The sequence below is a fragment of the Sinocyclocheilus anshuiensis genome, unplaced genomic scaffold (assembly GCF_001515605.1).
Source record: "Sinocyclocheilus anshuiensis isolate Anshui unplaced genomic scaffold, SAMN03320099.WGS_v1.1 scaffold330, whole genome shotgun sequence".
Taxonomy (NCBI): domain Eukaryota; kingdom Metazoa; phylum Chordata; class Actinopteri; order Cypriniformes; family Cyprinidae; genus Sinocyclocheilus; species Sinocyclocheilus anshuiensis.
Window position 1 is genome coordinate 1,193,126 of NW_015547689.1, and position 18,287 is coordinate 1,211,412.

Genomic DNA, 18,287 nt, shown 5'->3' on the forward strand with positions numbered 1-18,287 from the left:
GCTTTTTTTTTTTTTTATCATTTAAAACCTAAGGATGATTCAAAGTACTTGACGATTACTAACTCGAACTTGGAACTTTCCTGTAATCGTCAAGAGTGAATCGGTGCTGTAGAACCATGCTCATTTTACCAAATCCTCTTTGCGGTCACGTCGAGCTAGTGTTGAAAGCTTACTTAATTATGAAGAATCTGCCTCCAACACCTGTCAAAGTAAGTAGGGCCAGTTTCTTCCATGTGGGTTTGTGAGTGATGAAGACATTTTCTCTGTCTAAATGGACACTGGAGAAACCATATGGATCCATGACATTATCTTGAGGTAATTAATATGGCTTCTACAATGACATCTGGTGGCATTAATCTATCTGAGAACGCGGCATCTCACCACAGCCACCCGACACGAAAGTGAATTATCTGTAACTATTATTGGTGCAAAGTCTGGAACGGTACCAGCCCCAGAATAAGAAGCAATCTTTTCAGCGGTTTAACGCAGGTTGTGCCGTCCTCATTCTTTCCCTTCCAAGCGTCAGTTTAAGGCTTTTAAATGCAGTCTGCCATTGTAATTCTCGTTTTAAAAAGCCACCACTTGAGATGAAAACCTGTTAAATCAAATAGCGTATTTTACACGTCCCCCTGTCGGGTGTCATGTATTTTTAAGGCAGACCTTTGGAGACCAATGACACTTTGATAGTAACACACAAAATCTTATTTTGTTTCTCCCTCTCTCTCCCTCTCTCGCTGTCTCCCGTCTCACCATCTCTCCTCCTGTTAGATCAATAAACAATTCATTGAAGCTCTTTTCTTTGCTTTTCTTGTCAGAGGCACAGAGGCGTTTTGAATGCATTAAGGCAGCGCTCTGTGCTGTCACACGCTCTGTATTCCAGACCAAAGCTGTCAGTCGCTGCCCTCCCTCCCTCAGCAGCCCCCTCCGAAAGCCTTGGGCTCCTCTAATGCCACATTATGCCCAGCCACTCTCCCGGATTACATGGATGTGCAGTCCTCCTCCTGCAGTCTGGGCTCATTAGGTGTCAGCTGGAGTGAGCGAGTGAATACCCTGGCCGGAGAGATGCTGCAGACATATCGCATCACACGCACACACGGCTGCTGGAACAGCTTGTACCTGTTGACTTCCCAGCAGCCTGTAGCACTCTGTCATAAAAACACTCATGTAACATCTCTTTATCTATCTGTCTCTCTCCTCCTGACTAAAAATCTAATTCGTGGAGGAAAAAAGACAGGGGAGATATGAAGCCAGGCAATGGAGAACCATTTCTCTCCAATCGCTCGGAATGCAAGACCCCTTGTTTGGATTTCATTCAGCATCACGTTACCGTGGAAATGAATGGGTCAGAAAGCCTTTAGATGTGGCTTTGCCCTTCAGACCTAGAACCCTTTGGTAATGCGCTCCTATAATGCTCACATTTATACATCCCAATTATAATTAAGATGCAGTCCCCATGAAAATCATTACACTGCTCGAAGGGGTTCTCGTGACTAATGTTCTCAGTACGCCATGCTATACACAGATATGCTCGCTTGCGAGCGCAGTAGGAATTAGTAAATTTCTCTTGATGGCCCAGTTTCACACTGAGCCAAAGTTCTGTGTTTTGCACATTATACTAATTGTGGGACTAAATATTTGGGCTTTCTTTTGAGGCTACGCACACCCCCCGTGTATGTTAGAAGGGTTGTATAGTTTTGGCACCAGTTTGACCATATTGTCTCGCCCTCCTGAGCCCCTGCTAGCACCCATTGTCCCCAGGCTCAGCAGGGCTGCCAAGGCCCCCTCTGCCCCGGAGCGCCCGGGCAGCCCTGCCCCCCACTTGGCCCAAACAGCTGCCCCCATGACCCCTCGCTCCCCTCCCACTGTCAGACATGAACTTCTCTCACAAGCTTCACACATACCATACAGTCTTGGTGTATATATACTCCATGGCACTGGCTTTCCTGATACTCACGTATGACTTGTAAGCCTATGTGCTTTGCAGACACATCTAATCTGTCTGTCTGCCTTTCTGCCTGGATGTCCTCTGCATGCATGGTTAAAACATTTCAACTTGAGGACCTTAATCGTAATTGTGGATGTGGTTAAACATATAGGCCTATATTTACTATACAATGACTCTGCAAAAATTACTTAACTTATTAATATTATTTGAAATATTACTGTATATTAGGGATTTTTTCGGCGACTTATTTGATGTTACATTTTAACACCAGTAGGTGGCGTCAAGTGAGTAAGTGACTGAATCATTTATTCAAACAATTAATACAAAAACATTGATTCATTCAGGAATGAAACAAGCGGGTCTTTGAAAAATTTATTAAACTGATTTGTTCAAAACACTGATTTAAACATGAATAATATGTGACTGTCTTAGAATGAGTCCTTGGAATGTAAACTCAACTGATTCAGTCAAACACACTGATTCATTTGAGGAACAAAAATATGATGTTATGAATCATTAAATCGTTCCCTGAACTGATTTGATCAAACACACTGATTCATTAAACACATGATCACTGATCTTGATTTGGCACCATTTTATTTGGTGGAACAAAAATTAATACAGTAACTGTAGTAACTTTAGTGACACATCACATCAGATACATCTGCTCAAACACCAACATCCTGCATACTTATCTAGGTAACACATTCCAAGCAGAGCTTTAAGACAGGTGTGTCATATTTCCTAGCTCTTTGCTGAGCAACAGGTGACATCACACCTCACGGCAGTGGTGACAGAGAGCAGCAGGAGTTTGTATTCCATGAGCACTGGCGCATTGAAACTCAAGCTAATTGACTTTCTCAGCTAAAGCATCGGCCCTGTGGGAAATGCAGTTACCTCGTCTAACTCTCACATTAAGTTTTAATCACAGCCCTGTTCAGTTTGTTATCATAAAAAACAGTATTGTATTCATAATGTATACTGCATTCTCTTCTAGCATGTTTATGCATTTAAAATGTACAGTCTATCTCTTCTGGGAAAATTAATTTTGGTGATTCATAAATGTTGATGGCTCATCCTGCACTACACAGATTTTTGTCCAATCAGATGATCCCTAGAATAAGAATGACCCTCCCCTGCAACTAATTGTTAATGGCTATAATGTAACCAAAGACTTGTGGTATGTCCTCATCAGACTTCCTATTGCAACAGCAAATATGTCAACACAGGACATAAAACTGCTTTTGTCAAGTGAATTCACTGGGTCTCTAGGTGATTATGTCTAGGTGTTATGTGGCATAATATGCTAGACATGGTTTTCTGGTATTGCCAGAAGTTGTCTTCTGAGCCAGGGATGGCGCGGGCACAACCATCCTGGAGTTTGAAAGTGTTTGCAGTGGTGAACACAAGCGGAACACCCTCAATACCTAAACAGTGTGGCGCACCCGCTAAGTAACGGCCAATGCTTCTTCAGGGCCATTAACTTAACACTGCGATGGAGCCAAGAGGCCCTTATAAATAGACACAGGAGTGGAGGTAAATTAAGCCAAAGCCAGTCCTCTATCCAGGTGTCACTTTGTCCAACTCAATTTTGCACTGTAATAGAGGCTAGTGGGTCAGCCACTTCTCTCTCTCTCTAGTTCTTTTTCTCTGCCTTACCCTTCAGTACCGCACGGAAGAGTTTCTCCCAGCTAGGCCATTTACTTGTGACGCTCTTTACTTCACACAGAGGAACACTTAATTCCAGCTAACACCAATCACATGGACACTGCACTTCCCTTCATGGCTCCCGCTTTATCAACTGTCCCCCCTGCCCTTCTCCTGTTCCCAAAATAGTGTTCTTTCTTCAATGGAAGTGTTCTTACCACCTGAGAAATACGGTGCATTAGGAGTGAACTGTATGATGTGTTATTTTACTGGTAAAAAATCCTTAAAACAAAGCTCAATTATTCAAATATTGTCTAGAAAATATTCTCTTTGTAGTATGCTAACAGTGTAATGTAATTGATCCAAAATATGGCCAAATCTCCAAATGTTAAGCTATTAAAAAAAAAAGACAAGGTCCATAGTTCATGGTCACTGATTGGGCTCTTCTGTGAGGGGAATACTTGAAATGAAAAGTGGGTAAATTATCATCATTAAATCTTTCAGTCACCAATAATGTGGGATTTTAAGAGCAATCACAGAGCAGCACTGGTGATGTGGCTTAGTCTTTCCCTCCACCCCATCCAGACCCTTGAGCTCCCTGGGTCAGAGTCCACCTAACCTCTCGCATTCCTCAGAGCCTTTCCTCCCTACCCCCGTCACCCTGTCATTCATCTCCCTCCACCCGCCCCCTTTAAATGTAGCTTTTTAAGTTTCTTTACAGCCTTTAGTTTTGCCATGAACCTTCCTGAAGCAAACTTGCATTTCACATCCCCAAACTTCTTTGGGATTTCCTTCCATAATCAATGCCCCCCTTCCTTTTTATCGATAAACCGAGAGACACAAGGAGTCATTAAAGATGGAGACAGCGAGTGGGGGAGGGAGACGGCAGGGCCCAGAGAAAGCCGGAAGGAAGGCTTGTCAGTATTTATTTGCAGAGAAGCAGCAATACAGCTGCACTGCCTGAGATTTAAGAACAGGAATAGTCGTTTCTCTCGCTCCCCTCGAACTCCTGCTCTCATCCTCTCAATCGCTCCCATTTTTTTTCCCCAGCAAATGCTGATTGATCGAGCTTTATGAACATGAGACTGGGGCTCCTCATAGATTTTTAAATTAGTGCCAGCTTTGCCCCAAAGATGTGTTATCGACTCATGAAATAGAAGCGGAGCTTAAAACACTCCCACTTTCCCCAGAGTTTTCTAGAGCCTGATAATTGAAAAAAAAAAAGTGTGAAGTGTGAGTCTGTGTATGAGAGTAAAGCAAAAGAGAAGGAAAAAATTGCTCACTTTGCGCCTTTATCCATTTAAACACCCAGATGTGAGGGGTTTTTTTAACCGGAGATTTCAGTGATTTGCTAATATTCATTCCAGCCACTCTACAACAACCACTCTAGTTGTTTGTCATTTCCTTTATCTGTCCGCTGACCTCTTGTGGCACCATATTATATGTGCATCTCGCCCTGTAGTACTGAATTAGATTCTCCTATTGATCCACTGAGACTGAGTGTATTTTCTGAATGAATCATTGTCTTTTTTAGCCTGATTGTCCAGCTTTTGCAATGATCATGTGATTCACAAGAACCTGTAATTGGCAAATTAAATTGCAAAATAATGATTTTCTTTCTATAAGGTGTCAGGCAAATAACAGTCCTGCTCCAAAAGCCAATGCTGCTATGTTTAGTTAGTCAAGAGACTTTAACATACATACTGTAAATGAAATCGTACACTCGTGCTAACATCTCACTCTTTCTGTTCTCAGGTTCAGATATGGCCATCTTCTGTTTGCTGTGCGGGAAGCGCTTCCAGACGCAGACGGCTCTGCAGCAGCACATGGAGGTCCACGCAGGCGTGCGCAGCTACATCTGCAGCGAGTGCAACCGCACATTTCCCAGCCACACCGCACTCAAGCGCCATCTCCGTTCACATACAGGTCTCCCAATCAGCTCTTTACTACTTAAGTTTGTGTGTCTTTACGTTGCGCATTTGTGCATAACCGATGGCCTCAGGAGCCACATTTTTGGAATGAATCAGTAAGACATACTAATTTGATGCTTTAATGTTTTATGCACATCCGTCAAGCCGAATGATTATTTTAAACACGCTGAGATGTGATTCACCCTGTAGTGTTTAAATCAGGATCCTGGTACAGTCATTGTGTTGGCTTTTTTTCCCACCTGTCATCCCATCACTTTCTGGATGGAGGTGGATGGAATGAAGATAGCAGGCTGAAGTGACATGTCATTTAGTGAAAGGCCAAAGCGCTGTGATGGCTTGTGACAGTGCAGATATCGCCCTCCCCGGTCGGGCTAGTCCTGCTATACGGCGGTTCCATCCCCATGTGGCCAGACGCGTGGCTGAGCAGATGCGACGACTCGGGGAACAGTCTACATTACTGTCTCCAAATATGAGACGCTGGAAATGAATCCCATTTTCTCCAGAAAGCCTTTTCTCCCCATCGTCTTTGACCTTAAATAACAGCCTGACGTGTCAGAGTTGCTTTACTCTGTGGTGGCAGGGATGAATATTTGAAGCGAAAGCGGGAGATGAGCAAAGCCTGCCTGTTTATAGGCCGCCCGGCCTTTATTGGGCGGCTGACGGTACAAGGCAGCCGAGCGCTTACTGTACTCGCTTGTCCTTTGCCGGACCGTACATCGGAGCCGACGCTCCCGCCTGCATGCATAAATGTCAACAGTCTGCTTCGCCGCAGACACGGCGGAGGGAGAGAGAGAGGCTGTGATGCAGCGTCGCGCTAGTTTGAACCCAATTCTCTGTAGGCGTGTATTAAATTACAATGAGCGCTAGCAAGCACCCGTTTAATGTGATGTGGGGGCTTTTGTCAAGGGGCTGAAAGGGAAAAACTGCTTTTGGCACTTGCAAAAAACACTGAAAATACATTTTTTTAAAAGAGGACAAAAAAGAAGACTCATTGCTTGCGTTTAATTCTGCTTTGATCTTCTTGATCTCATTCACAGTGTATTTTTTTAATGCTGGAAACTGAGTCGCCGATGTGATAAGCACTCGGATATTCCTCCAGAGCAGTGTTTCCCAACCTTTTTTTATCTTATGTACTCCCACAACCCTGTCAATAGTGCTCAAGTACCCTTTTATCAACACCACACCAGAAATATTTTCCTTGAACTTATTGTGTGTTAATATAATTAACGTCACCATTATAACATTGATTTACTTTAAAACAATCACTACTGTGTTTGACTCACCAGGTGGTTTATATAAAAAACCTTGTTTGCCTTTCAATCATAGACTTTCTCAAAGACGTGTCAGCTAATTTATTTGCAGTTTGATGTTTAACACATGTTGTCATTTAGGCTTAACAGACATTTTGTCATTTATGTTTAACATACATTTAAGTCATTTGCTCAGTTTGTATAGTGGAATTTAAGTATCATTGAATCTATAATGGTTAAATAAATAATAAATAATTAACCATGAACAAAACATACATTCACAAATGTGTGTTGTACAAATGTTTATCCATCAGGACTGCTTCATAAAATGGTTGTCATATTATATTTTTTAGATATTGCAGTTCAGCATTTTATTAATTTTGAAATTTAGAAATCTGCTTCTTTCAGATTTCGTTGTACATGAAATTAAGTTCAAAACTGTGGAATTGATATTTCTTTCCATTTATAATGTTATAAAAGATTTTGACTTTGACAAATAAATGCTCTTCCATTGAACTTTATATATATCAAATATGTAAATAATAATAAGAGAAATAATTAATGTTTTTAAACACCAAATCAGCATATTAAAATAGAAATTGTAATAATATTTCGCAATATTACTGTTTTGACTGTTTTTGATCAAATAAGCGCAGTCTTGGTGAGCATGTGAGACTTCTTTTAAGAAACATAAAATCTTGCAGAACCCAAACATTTGCTTGTATAGGTTAAATCAAATAACTTCAGTAATATAGGTAAGTGAAATCGAAGTATTTTCAGGTATTCTCTGAGGTATGTACACTTAAATCACTGCTCTGTAGAAACAGTGGCGCAATAGCTTAACGTATCCCTGTCTTCTCCATGTGTGGTGCCCACTCAAAAATAACTTAAATGAGTGATTATGGGCCCACACAGTCATTACTCAGTAATTCAAGCCCAAGCTTAAATTTGATTTCAGTCATACCTCTGCCTAAATGCTGATGCAGAACCAATTTTGACAGGATTTCAGAGAATGATTACACGCGTTTCCGCTGATTTTATAGAGGAATTTCTGTTCTTGAATGCACTTTGCTTATGTACTTTTACAGGCGCATGCAGTGTGAGTGAATGCTGGCATCCATTAGGGCTGATAATCATGGCAGCCCCCTCGCTCCCCCCTCCATTCCACACGCTGCCGGCCGTGCCTCGTTAATATCCCGTTGTTGTTCTGTGCTTGTGTTTTATTCGGAGCCCATTTTCCATCTGCGGCGGGTGTTTTGTGTTCGCAGCTGTGTTTGATAGTGCAGCCCAGTCGAGACCCTGGCAGTGATGGATCCTTGATTTACGATGCTTAGCGCATAATGAACTCGGCCCCTGCCTTAACGTAAGCTTCGGCCCTGCCAGGCGGCAGGCGGTGCCCACAGACCCCAGCCAGGTACGCCACCACAGCAGTCCTCTAGGGCAGGGGGACGCAGGTGGCAGCCCCCGAGCTTCCCAAATGTCTTTTCCACACTCTTTGTGCCTCACAGCCACCAGACTTGCAGAAAGACACAGAAAGGAACCGAGGAACACGCAGTCGGTGACAGCATCTTGATCTATCACCTTGTATCTTTACTGCCTCAAAGCTTAATGTATTCCAAACAAAGCAAAGCCGGCAAACAGAATTTGATAAGCAAATTGCCTTCTGTTTATAACGGCGACATGCTGAATTTACATAACAGGTAGCCTAAAAAAAATTACCAGGCGAGTATTACGATATGAATTTGTGCCCTGTGGTATCAGGAGAGAGCTGTCACAAATTATTTTGTCAAATAAAGATTAAAGATGCTTTTACCGAGGGTAGAAACAAGCATGCGGATTTAACTCATGGCCAGTTTTCTGGAGACTAGCGCGGATGTCTTCGATTGAAGCGCCAGCTTAGGCTCAATTAAAGTCAGGTGAATTTGGCGCGATTGCTATTCTCATCGCGTGCCGGAGAGCAGTCAGGGAGCATGATGGATTGTGATCTCTTCTGCGGAGGAGGCATTTTGAAACGCCAAATTTCTTACAGCGACTGATAACTTCATGCACACAAATAAATACTGTCACTTTTATTGATTTCTGAAATGTATGGGTTTTTTTTTCCTGTTTTGTGTCATCTCCCCCTGCTTTTCTTCTCTCCCATTACTGGTGAAGCGAAGACGGTGGAGCCCAAGCAGCTGTGTAAATGCGAGGCGTTTAGCTGCATCTTGCCACAAAACATGCCTGAGGAAATTGACATTGTCTGGTAACGGGAGGCGGCGAGATTCTGAGCATGACAGTACATAACTGAAATGCAATTTATTCCCAGGCACGGTGCCGCTCGGACAGCCAGATAATGAAACGCATAGGTCATAGACGATGACTTAAACCCTCCGCACAGAAGTGAAATGCATTAAATATGGGGGAACATTACACGCCTGGCGGAGACGTGCATCTGTACAGGGAGAGAGTGATATATGGTTAGCTGATAGTGAGACACAGAAACGTAATTAGTGCAGAGAGCAGAATAAGAAACACCCCCGCATATCATAATATCACTGATTACTGACCTCTGAATATCCATTACAGTGCAGGAAGACAGGAAGATACAGATGACAATGACCTATAACAGACAACTGATGATATTGTACTGAGAGCTTGTAATGGCTTGATTTCAAATAAATATTGTAGGCCAGCTGTTTAATATGGAAGCATATAGGTAGCGAAATTCAATTTAAAATGCAATATGCAAAATGGCAATGCAATATTCAAAATGGCAACGCAATATTCAAAATGGCATTGTATTTCTGTATTTAAATTGACATTTTCCATTACCCATACGTGCAAAGTTTGGTGCAAAAGTAAAATGAAAATTAAATTATATAATTTACATTTACCATTTCCAACAGTAGTCTTAATATGTAAATTGCATGCAAATTTGAACGCTTTATAAGTTGCGAAATTAAAATGAAAATGTATAACACAAATTGATTTGATATGTGTAACATGTCCAAGCAGAAATTGTAGCATAATGATCATTTAAATGCTATTTGTCCTAAATGCATTTAGACTAACAGTTAGAACTCAAATCAATTTGTGTTATACATTTTCATTTTCATTTCGCAACTTATAAAGCATTCAAATTTGCATGCAATTTACATATTAAGACTACTGTTGGAAATGGTAAATGTAAATTTTATAATTTAATTTTCATTTTACTTTTGTGCCAAACTTTGCACGTATGGGTAATGGAAAATGTAAATTTAAATACAGAAATACAATGCCATTTTGAATATTGCGTTGCCATTTTGCATATTGCATTTTAAATTGAATTTCGCTACCTATATGCTTCCATAGTTTAATGCTTTGTATGAGAAAGAAATATCACTTGGGTTATTGTCCATTGTTGTTGTTGTTTTTTTCTTCCCTCATATTTTTTCTTTATAGAAATGTTCTCCTATTATCTTTCTTTTATGACATTTTTTAAATCTTTTCATTTTACAGCCTTTTTGTGAGTTTAGTTTATTGAAATGAAAGGTGTTGTGGTTGTAAAATTCATTCTTCTATCCTTTTTACATTTTGATTTACAATGATACACTTTGAAAACCAACTTTTCATTTGATTATTTATAGTCGTTTCTGTGCAAATGATTCATTGGAAGATTGCTTTCCAATTAGGGGTGTGCGATATTGACAAAAAATTATATCTCGATATTTTATGAGATTTTATCGATAACGATAATTAGACGCAAAATACTCGATAATGTCAAATCGCACATCGTTAAAACAACAATTACGATATTATCGCAGACGATATATATCGCACACCCCTATTTCCAATATGCATCATTGTAAAACACTGTATTTATGGCTCTATCAACTATGTTTATCAATTGTAAAAATAGTTCTGTTTTTTTTGAGTATCACAACGCTGCATCAATGCCATTTTCTGTAACTAAAGGTACAGAAATGACACCTTAATTTAGTGGTAATATAAGGTGATTATAGCCTTTATAATGTCTGTCTGGTGCAAGTTCATTCATTCAGTTCTTATCTTGTTATGATTAGCATTAACTTGCATATACTACATATACTGACCGACCCTGTGTCCAGCAGGTGACCATCCATTTGAGTGCGAGTTCTGCGGCAGCTGCTTCCGAGACGAGAGCACGCTGAAGGGACACAAGCGCATCCACACCGGAGAGAAACCCTATGAATGTAACGGCTGTGGCAAGAAGTTCAGCCTCAAACACCAGCTAGAGACCCACTACCGTGTCCATACAGGTACTGTACACTTCTTCCTGTTTTATCAAGCCATGATGAATGGGAATACAGATAGCTTTCTTTGGGTATTATAGTCCTCATTGGTTTATTGTACTACTTTTCCAGTAACATGCCCTACTTAAATCACGTTAAGCACTACGGTCGTATGTGGCAGCTTTCTGTTATCCTTGTCAGCAGGCGAGCGTCACATCAGATCTTTAGATCACAGCTAAGGCCGATGCCAGCGCAGGCCATGCCTCTGTTTGGCTTCAGACCTGTGCAAAGAGCCCCTTTCCTCTTGTTAAGGTGATATCTGATTGATTCCTACATCTCCGCACTCTGTAAAGCCCACACCAAAGGGCAGGCCATTTCCAGTGCTTTCAGCTCGCTCTTTGACAAGGGGATTAGTGCGGTACTGTAGAGACCAGATCTCTCGGACGCGCATGACGGACACCAGACATTCCCCTCCTCTCTGCCACTCAAAAAACGATGCCGTTAAGCCAAACTATGAAGAAAGCCTGTCAAATAATTGGCTTCTTTGGGTGCAGTGGGGGTGGAGTAAAGCCTCTGTGGTGCGTGCAGAGCTCCCGAGATAACAAAAACAACGACAAGCTCACAGTCAAAGGCCACCGCATGCAAAAAGGGAGCCGCTTGATGAAGCATCGACATTGGCAGCCCCGCTCCTGTCGATGACCAATCAATAACTCGGCTCCATTTGCAATTCATTATTGCCTGGTTATCTGAGGCTGCCCTGTTTACAGTGCAGTTAAAGTACAATGACCACACGTGCGTGTATCACTGGAGTCTCGACGGTTTAATGACCGTCTCATTAGGGCCTTTGCATACACAAACGCAGACAGACATGACATTGCTCGAACCGCCGAGGTCAAGGTTCCTCAATGCCTCCGTTAAACAAACAGAAGACCCGAGCAAACAACACAGAGACTTTGCATTCCCAGGATGCCTTTACCCAACACAAGCATTCTTCAATCCTCAACTTATCAATGCTTTCCCTAGTGACATTTTTAAAGGTCAACATTTAGATGACTTATTTTCACCGTCAGAACAAATGTGCTGTGCTTTGCGTTAATGTCTCTTTAAGAGGTTTCGGACAACATTCTGAACTAAGAAACAAATGTTATTTAACTATGTAGCTAGCTTGACAAATGCAACACTGCTGTTCCATCATGATGTTTTTTTTAGTTACACTATGCTGCAAAATTGTACATTTGTCTGTTAAGAGACAACAGAGGAAAAACTAGTTGTATAGACGACTTTCCCAGTATTTGCCAAATAATTCCTTAGGGTTTTTTCTCTTATGCTCATCAAGCTTACATTTATTTTATCAAAAATACAGTCAAAGCAGTAATATTGTGAAATATCTTTACAATTTAAAAAAAAAATGTTAATATTTTAAAATGTAATTGATTCCTGTGATGAAAGAGTGGCATTTTCAGCAGCCATTACTACAGTCTTCAGTGTCACATGATCCTTTAGAAATCATTGCTGATTGATGCTCAAGAAAGATTTTTTATCATCATCATTTTTAAAAACAGCTTAATATTTTTGTGGAAACTCTGATAAGTTTTTCATGATTTTTCTTTTCTTTCTTTTTTTTAATATTATTGTTAGTATTAGTATTTTTTAACATATTTTTAAAAAATATATATTTTGTAACAATGTAAATCTCTTTACTGTCACAATTTAATTTATTTAATTTATTTATTTAAATATGTATGAACTCACATTGGATATATAATTTGATAATTTGTAATTCAATTTTTCACACACACACACACACACACACACACAAAACATTTGAATTAATTAATGCAAAAAATTGTTTATTGGTATGGTAACCAGTTACTCAAGTTACTCAACCCTAGAACACATTTCCTTATACTTTCATGTAAATCTTAAAATTTCAATTTAGAAAAAAAAATTCTATTATTATGCATCAAAAACTGTTCTAACCATTTTGTTATGTAGCTATACTAGGAGAGTCATTCACTTAATCATTGTCCTGCTTTCCATATGGATGAGTGTTCTTGTGTGTTCACTAGGGATGCAACAATACAATTGAACAACCCACGGTTCAATTCATACCTCGTTTTTTTACCACGGTTTTTGGTTCGGTTCTGATGGCTTGGCACATCAGTGTTTTTTTGCCATTTAAAATTTGATTTTTAAATCAAATATACAACAAAAACTTCCTGTAAACATCTGTACAATGGAGAAAGGACGTGTATTATTATATGTCTCCTTAAAATTTCTTTTGAGAGAGGTATTTTTCCTATTTTTACCCAAAATAGGACGGATTGGCCATAATGGAGTGCTATAAACACATGTAATGTTTGTTTCATTCATACTGGATCCTGGAGGGCGCCCTCGCGCAGAAACTTTTCAAAAACGTTTTGAATGATTAAGTATGACAATAAACACTCGCCTGTGGCAATATAGTTTATTTGTGTTCTTCAAGCCATCTCAGGTATTTTCAAAATGATTACGTATATTTATAATCCATTGCTAATCGACATAGACTTTCTTACAGTACAGAATATATTTTCTGCTTCATTCTGAAGCTACGCCAGATCAGAAAAGGAAGTTATTTCAAACACTCAACTGATGTTGTGGAGTAAAAATATGTTATAATGTTCTCTTTTGTTGGACGGCATGTTTAGAAACGCCTCTCATTGCAAGTCATTACAAGGGAACATGTTTGGAGTGTGTTGCTTTTTCAAATGAACGTTATAAGCGGGGAGGCATTGCGTTTCCTCATCTCAGCACGTGTACTTACAGGCACACAAACAGCGCCAATTCTGAGAGAAATAAAACGCACACAGAAATTATTTAAAAGCAAAACCAAAAAAATGCAATTCACAAGCGCGTATTGAACAGTGCATGTCATACAAAACGGTTCAATATTATATTGAGAATGGTGACATCCATGGGCGACATTGTGGGGGGGGGCAAATTGTTAGTCATGGAATCCCTGATGTCGGCCTCACTGCAATTGGAGCGCTTAGCCAAGCGCTAAATACCCTCGACGTGTTTTTGCAGCGTTGAGCAATGTAACCAATCACAGACATATCTGTTGATTTCTTAAATGCAATGGCCAATCAGAAACGTTTTGTCAGAATTCACTCACCTCTGAAAGCGCTGCAGTTTTTAAGTGCAGTTTTGCACGCTCGTGAATCATCTCATGACTAAGTGCAGACGCGATGTAAATAAGAGATTCATTGTGCAGTTTAGAGAGCTTCATTGATTATAACGGAACTTTATAAGATCGCGATGAACGAAGATGAGTGGCGCTTTTTAGTGATAAAGGGAGCGCGCTTTGCGCACTTTCTAAGGTATAATCCATTCAGAATTTGTATGAAACTTTCGTTTTTTGGACACATAGGCTACACCCTGCAAAGTTTCGGGAATGACATCCGCAAACCTGGCCAAACCTCCACAGACAGTGCGCGTCCCGAGCGAGATCTAATTCATGGACCAAAAGCATGTGTAAACTTTATTGAGATCGGGACATATTTTTTTTTTTCCTCACGTGTCTCGCCTTTGGTAACAATGATTAAAAACGGAAACATTTCAAGAAACACGGGAAAAAGACACTGAAAACTTCAGTGAACATCAGAAAAGCAGTGTGCACATTTTTGGATAAAAATGTGAAAGGCCATCAACTGACAAATGGAAAGCATCACCATTCAAGTCAGCAGGAAGAGCCAAAGCTAGTCCACAGTACTTCTTGACTGTGTCATCCGAAAAAAATTCCCCCCCCCGGACTCAAGAGTCTAATGACGCCCATGGTGACATCCCTTGTGTTCACGAATATCAGCTGCACCATTCAGTGTACAAAATCTCATGACATGTCTTGCAAAGTCCTGACATTTTCTGTTCTCCATGCAGGTGAGAAGCCGTTTGAGTGCAAGCTCTGCCACCAGCGCTCCAGGGACTACTCGGCCATGATAAAACACCTGCGTACCCACAACGGAGCCTCACCGTACCAGTGCACCATCTGCCTGGATTACTGCCCCAGCCTCTCCGCCATGCAGAAGCACATGAAGGGCCACAAGCCTGAAGACATCCCCCCGGACTGGAGGATAGAGAAGACATACCTGTACCTCTGCTACGTCTGAAGGAGGGAGACGGTGGGGATGGAGGGGAGCGGGAGGGCGAGGGGTTAAAGCGCCTGGAAACACAGTCAGGAAATGGACAGATTTGTCGGAGGGGCTGGGCAAGGCAGAATGGGAATGGACAGGAACTAAAAAGGCAGAAATCTTACCCCATCAGTATCGCAAAACGAAAAAAAAAGCATCATGTTATAGCCATGTATCTGTTCGCAGCACGGATCATATGGGAAGTCCTCTCTCTACATGTCAGCTTACATCCCAAACGTTAAATATGTCTTATCAGTCAAACAACACACTTCAGCAATGATCCCTTCTCTTCATAAGGATGCCCTCTTCTGGTACAAAAATAGTAGTGTGAACTAGTGTTTATCTCTGACTGATCAGTTCGATCGCAGCAGAGATGTCGGTGCAAGAAGCACTTAGATCCATCAGCGGTAACGTGCCAGTCAGGTACTCCACAGCAAATATGAACCGTCATGTTCATCAGGGTCACTACTGCAAACTGGGATGTAAGCTTCCTGCAAAACATGTTCACGATGCCCGGCTGACAGTCAGTGTGTAGATCCCTCCCATATGATTCACATTCATTAAGGGCTTATTGGTTTAACCAGCATACAGATCAGCTAAGCTCTCAGTACTCTGCTCATCAACGTCATTTCACGTTTTTTCTCTCTCATCATAGCTTCATAGCACGCATTACAAGCTGACTTCACGACGACAGTTTTTGTTTGATGTTGATTACTCAAGCGCCACATTTCGAGTTTATTTTAAGCTGTATTATGTGCACACTGTACATGTTCACATTATCTCCTCCTTCACTTATCAATTCTGAAAATCGCTTAACTGTTTGAAATGCATACAGAACATCCATTACACACTAGACATCTAATCAACTGTTTATGCTGTTCTAGAGACCAAAATGATGACTAAAGCTGCTTTTGTCAGTGGCTTGCAGGCTGAGCGGCACTGTGACGTTCAGGGCTTGTCCGCACATATCCGTGTGTTCGTAGGTGGCCACGAGGCTTGGCCTGTCCAGCTGGGAACGCTGGGATGAATGAACAGAGCAGATCAAATCTTTTGGTTTGGTTCCTTTTGCTTTGTCTGTGTTTCCTATTATACCTTGATTTACTTCAGCACATCGTACTTGAATTACCTCGTTTTTTTGTGACCTCGTGTGCTAGTGTTTTAATTTTTCCTTTGTTTCTTTGTATATTTTGATTGTTTGCTTTGCGTTTGTCTTTCAAGCAGGGGAGATCTGAAGCGGCGCGTGCTTTTAAGTACTTAAGAATTAAGTGCCACGGTGAAGAGAGATTATTTGTCTTTCGTTCAACGTTTGTTTAGTTTTATTCTTTGCATTAATCTTACCAAACTTGGTATTATGTTTTTGTTTTGTTTGTTTTGTTTTACTAACCCTGCTTGTTGAAGAGCTTGTGGGTTTGGTCGTTTTTGTAAGCTACCTCTAAGTTTTGTTTCTTTGTGTTGTGTTTCGTTTGCGAAAGCACATTGTTGTTGTTTTGCGTTTTGCATTATTTCAACTTCATCTCACGCTTTCAAGTATTGTATGTCGGAAGCGACGAATATGAAAGGGTAAGATTTGCTTATAGGAAAAGTGGGTTAAAAAAAAAAAATCATAACTTAGGGATATCAGTCCCCCCACCCCTGTAAATTTTACCTTAAGAGCAGAAAAGAGATTTCTGAAGCCTTAAGTTCGGGGTCGGAGTTGATCTGGGAGGTGCGTATGGAACAAGTGAAGTATAGTATTTTAAAGTCTGAAAAAAAAAAAAACAATGTTAAACTTGAAAATATGTGAATAGAATTGTAGTTTTGTAATGTGAAAAAAGAAGGTTCACAGAGCGTGAGCCACTAAGAACAGGTCATATGCAGCAGTGCATTGTGCGTTGGACAATTGGGACTGCAAGTGGTAATCAAAGATGAAAGGAAGAAAAAAAAAACTAAAATCCTGTCAGTTTACATGTTTCTTTGTATGAGTATAGTCCTGAGCAAGAGCCAACAGAGGCCATTTGATATATAAAATTGTGATATTTTTGTATTAAGTGTCAGTCCCTTTTTTCCATTTGTTGAGGTTGCAGCGGGGCAAAACTTTGTAGTTCTTTTTTTATATCATTATTCTCTCGTTTGAATCGTTTGCCTTGCTCCTCTTCGGTAATGTTGGACAGTGCGTGATCCTATAGTGGTAAATGTTGCTTTCTGGATGTCAATACATTGCAGTTGAAGGACTAAATCAGCCACATTCTCATTTGTGAAAATAAACAAACAAAACAATACGTGATGCCAATGATCAATTCCATTGCACACAATATCTCAAAACAATCAATGTTGCCAACGTTTTGTTTTTTACTTGAAGTGACTAAAAAAAGAAGGGATGGGAAGACGTGTTAAATGAAGCATAACTGTCGTTTGTCTTGCCGTTGTTTTCTGGAAAACACTGTGAGTTTGGGCATATTTGCCTCCCTGTGAGAATTTAAAAACTAGTAGCTCCATGAAAAAAAAAAGGCAGAAATATATATTTTGTTCTGTAAATGGATCATGTCGACTGGGTAAAACAGAGTTTTGCAATATGTGGCAACAATACGAGATATTAAGTCACATGTTAGTGTAACTTTTTGATCTTGTACTTTGCTTTGAGTGTTTTCACATAGTTTGTGCGTGTGTGTGTGTGTGTGTGTGTGTGTGTGTGTGTGTGTGTGTCTGTATCTGTGTGTGTGTGTGCGAGCACGTTAGTGTCGAATGCACTAATCTGAAAGTCATATTCTATGCCACTTTTCTCTCACCATGATTAAAAAATATTGGCATTGATGTAGTTCTTCCCTCAATGTTCTTCTGATGTTTCTGTAATATCTTTGTGCCTAAATGAAATTGTTCAACAAAATGTCCACATATATCTGCTTAGTTTCTGTATTTTCAAGAAAAGTATTGGTGTCTTCAGGGCTCCAGGGGTGCCATGATGATCTCAGATCGATTCACCTGAGACGATTTTTGTTGTAGTTTTAATAATGATCATTTGGTCTATTTTCAGTGGTTCCACTGACGACCGATCAGTATTGTAGTGTTTTATACACAGTTCGAAAAAAGACAAGCCAAACATTCCTTGGATCGGAATATGTGGGGGGGGGGGGGGG

General features: G+C 40.5%; 1 protein-coding gene across 2 annotated transcripts in view; it reads left to right on the top strand.

Annotated features, from left to right (window-relative positions):
- Nucleotides 1-16,935, top strand: part of LOC107703518 (zinc finger and BTB domain-containing protein 16-A-like) — a 119,119-nt gene extending 102,184 nt beyond the window's left edge. The window contains exons 5-7 of one of the 2 annotated variants that reach the window (XM_016506167.1): nt 5,348-5,518; nt 10,865-11,035; nt 14,924-16,935. In XM_016506167.1, the coding sequence (XP_016361653.1) occupies nt 5,348-5,518; nt 10,865-11,035; nt 14,924-15,153 (572 nt within the window). In that variant the 3' untranslated portion in view covers nt 15,154-16,935. The remainder of the gene's footprint in view (nt 1-5,347; nt 5,519-10,864; nt 11,036-14,923) is intronic. The other variant, XM_016506168.1, reaches the window with a different exon arrangement.
- The last annotated feature ends 1,352 nt before the right edge of the window (nt 16,936-18,287 follow it).